We start from the raw sequence: 3,850 nt of genomic DNA on the forward strand, positions 1-3,850 counted from the left end.
AATTGAGAGATTTATAATAATGATAGTTCATATGTTATAATATTTTCTTTATAATTTGTATATAACTTCTAGTCTGTCGGTTTTACATAATACAAATATTCTGATGAAAGGATTAATTATTATAAATATAGAAAGAAAAAAAAAAAAAATATGTTAATCTTATGTATATACAAATAAGATAGATGATAAATAAAAGTTACATTATTTATATCAAATGTATTTATTTACCAAAAAAAAATTAGAATAACTATTATCTTTTGATCCTCGTTTATGCGTATAAACATATACACCTATTATCACATGAAAATATATTCCTAAATTGTGTATGTTTGCACTGTATGACATATGAAGATTCAATGATGAACGCAGATATATCTAACTAATATTTCTATTCATATATGACACCCTTTTTTTTTTTTTCATATAATCGTAAACTTTTGCTTTAACTTTGTATAACATGAGCTAAAGCCTTATGATGAAAAATTCTTGCTTTATATACTAAATATTCTTTCATATCAATCTCTATTTCATGCTTCATTTGATCCCATTCATATTTCATTTTTTGTATAAAATAAATATAAGATTCTTTATCGCACCATTCATCAAAAAAAAATTGCTCTAATTCTTCATAAAACACTTTTTCTCTTTCTGCTAAACGTGTTGTAACACTCCTGTATATTTTCAACCACTGTCTACATTTGTAATAATCTGGTAATCCAAAAAATTCAGATAAATCACCCCAATAAAACATTAATGTGTACAATGAATCAAATAATTTATTTTTTTCCAAAGCATTGTAGCGAAAAAATATAGTCAAAACATCCATATTGTGAACCATGGAACCTAAATTTTCAAAAATTTCATTCATGGATCTATTTGATAGATCATAATCTTCATCTTTAGAACTTTTATTATTGTTTTTTTTTTTTTCAGTACATTTTTTGTGTTTTTTTAGATGTGCACCATCTGTATTTTTTCCACATGATGTTTCATTATTACGCTTATCTGATTCATCATCTTCTGAGAATGATCCCATTATACTTTGATATGAATCAAACATGTCAACATCATAATTAGAAGTTCTTTCTTTTGTATTATTATTATGCATATCATACATCCTATTGTAGTTTTCTTCGTTGGAATTATTAAAATGATCACACTCCTCATTATAATGCTTTTGATTATTTCTATTATGTGGGTCATTATTTCTGCTTTCATCTAAATATGTTCCACATTCATTAGTAGACTCATCTATTTCACATTGAGATTCACATTTTGAAGCACATTCATCCTCTGAGAAATCAATTAAGTTTGTTGTACTAGATTCACTGGGACTATACATTGATTCACTTGAAGAATCATAACTTTCACTATCATCTTCATTTATATTAGATATATTACTTTGTCTAGTTTTTTTTAAAGAGGATTCAGATAATATTCTTAGGCATCCATTATTATTACATTGTGATACAAAAATTGTGTTACATTCATGCGTGTGTTTATTCTATAATTTTTTTTAAAATAAGAGTTAAAGATAAAATAAAACTGTTTATTAATCTTAACATTAATATTTGATAATTTACAAAAACAGAACAAGGGATTAAAAGGAATAAAAAATACAAAGATAAGAGACAATAAAAGTGACGTTTAATTTTACCTGTAAAAAAAGACATACTAATGCCAAAATCAATGAGGTTATACATCTTGAAAACGAAAAATTTATGCAACCTTTTTTGCTCATTTTTTTGTTCATTTTTTTATAAGGATTAGTAGAATAAATTTCATAATTTACCATGTTCGTTAAGCAAAACCCCGTTGTTTCTCCTTAAAATGTTTAATTATTTATTCTGAATGCCAAATTAAACGTATATACATAAAATAAAAATAAAATTCTTAAAAGGAAAAAATAAATGATTTGTTTAGAATATATCACTATCCTGCAGATTATAGTATATTTATATACATTTTCTGACTACTTTGTATTATACAATGACTTCTTAGTTAATTATAATTTGTTACAGATAACGTAACTGCAGCTCTATTTCATAAATGCTCATTGGGAAAAAAACAATGAGCCCATTTTTCGGACAAAGATTTGCAATATAGAATGTATGAACAGATATATTTAAAAGCGCTAAAAATGTACATATGAGCACTTAATGTTATATTATATTATTTAATTTTTTATATTATTAATTCTATAGGAAAATTATAGAATTGTTACTTTTTTATGCTTAGTTTTATAAGTCATTTTTTTTTTCTATTTTTTAGTAATACTTAAAAAAATTGTGTTGTAAAATTTTTTAGTTTTACTCGAATTATCTCTTTGGTTCTTAATTTTTATTTAATTACTTTTTCTTTCCTGACACTGTTAACAAAAATTTCATATTATTTGTTTAAAAAAAAATTATAGTTTTTTTTTTTTTTTTTTTTATACAGATTCGATAAAACAAAAATTTTAATTAAGGAGAAAAGGTATGTTCGGCTGTTTTTTTTTATTGCGAATTTTACTTTTATATAACAATAATTCAGATAGAATAGTAATTAATTTATAATAAAATTATAGTTTTAAGGGTGTTTCAGAATCATCACATGCATAAATGTATCATTTATATTGTCTTTTAATAGCACAAAAAAAAAAATTTATTCATATATACTTCTTATATCCTTTTTTTACAACATTTTGATCTATCTTTATATCAACGCTTCACCTATATTTCCATTAATACAAAATAATTATTTTTATGTACGAGGAGTTTATATGTTTTCTTGTAATGATTTTTCTATTTTATTTTTAAATTATTATTTTTTTCGCTTATTTTTCGTAAAAGAAATAATAATTTCTTCTCAAGAATCCAAAAACCAAGAAAAGAAGAAGATAATTTACCCCTATTTTTTACTTCGGCAAAAGCAAAAAGAAAAGTCATTTTTCTAAATATAAACCTATATTATTTAAATATAGAATTTATCTTAAAAATTGAATAAAAAATTATTTTTCCTTTTTTTGTTTTTTATTTATTTTTTAATTTTACAATAATTAGACATTTATATATTTAATTAAAATATTTAGAAAAAATCTGCTAGCAAAAGTTTGTAATAATAACGTTTTTAAAATACATTTACCAGCAAAACTATAATTTTTCGTTCAAAAATATGAAACCTTTAATGAAATATATTAAAAGAGGATAAACAATTACTTTTTTCTTTTCCGTAAAAATACGTTTATTTTTTCTCGCAAATCAGTGCACAAAATATGTATAGTTCGTGAGACACAGAAAAAAAATAAAATAAATAACATATGTTCTTTTTTTCTCATTATCTATATACTTTTTTTGTTTGATAAATTTTATCTATACAGTTTTTATAACTATATAATAAATTCACAAACAAATCCATGAATTACAAAATGTAATACTTTCTTAAATTATATAATTTAATTAAAAAATATCTAGTGTGGAAAGGAATACCAAACAAGCATTAAATTTGAAAGCTGAAAATATATTAATAAAGGATAACTATGGTGAAAACAATAACTTTGAAGAACCATCGGATTATTTTTAAGGAATGGAAACTCAAGATAATGAACATGAAGAATGTAAAGAATTATTAATCTTGGGTAATACAGAAAACAATAAAGCTTAAAAAAAAGTAAAACAGCTAAATTAGACACTAGATGAGAAGCTGTTAACAAATTACTATAAATATTTAGATACATTATAACATATTACTTTATCATTTTCAAAAGAATTAGAAAAGGAAACAGACAAACATTAAAAAAAATAGTATATAAAAAGGAGACAAAAAATATGTTAACAACCATTATGCGTGAATATGCCAAAAAAAAAAAAAA

The 3,850-nt window shown here is 22.4% G+C and overlaps 1 protein-coding gene across 1 annotated transcript; it reads right to left on the reverse strand.

The window, feature by feature from the left end:
• Nucleotides 1-442: 442 nt before the first annotated feature.
• PGO_004645 (Pf-fam-b protein) lies at nt 443-1,741 on the reverse strand (the record flags this gene model as incomplete). The annotated part of the gene is made up of 2 exons (XM_028691517.1): nt 443-1,504; nt 1,634-1,741. The coding sequence occupies 2 exons, from the start codon at nt 1,739-1,741 to the stop codon at nt 443-445; spliced, it is 1,170 nt and encodes a 389-aa protein (XP_028547318.1).
• Nucleotides 1,742-3,850: the final 2,109 nt, after the last annotated feature.

This window comes from Plasmodium gonderi (genome assembly GCF_002157705.1).
Source record: "Plasmodium gonderi DNA, contig: Pgo-contig_1137, whole genome shotgun sequence".
Classification (NCBI taxonomy): Eukaryota; Apicomplexa; class Aconoidasida; order Haemosporida; family Plasmodiidae; genus Plasmodium; species Plasmodium gonderi.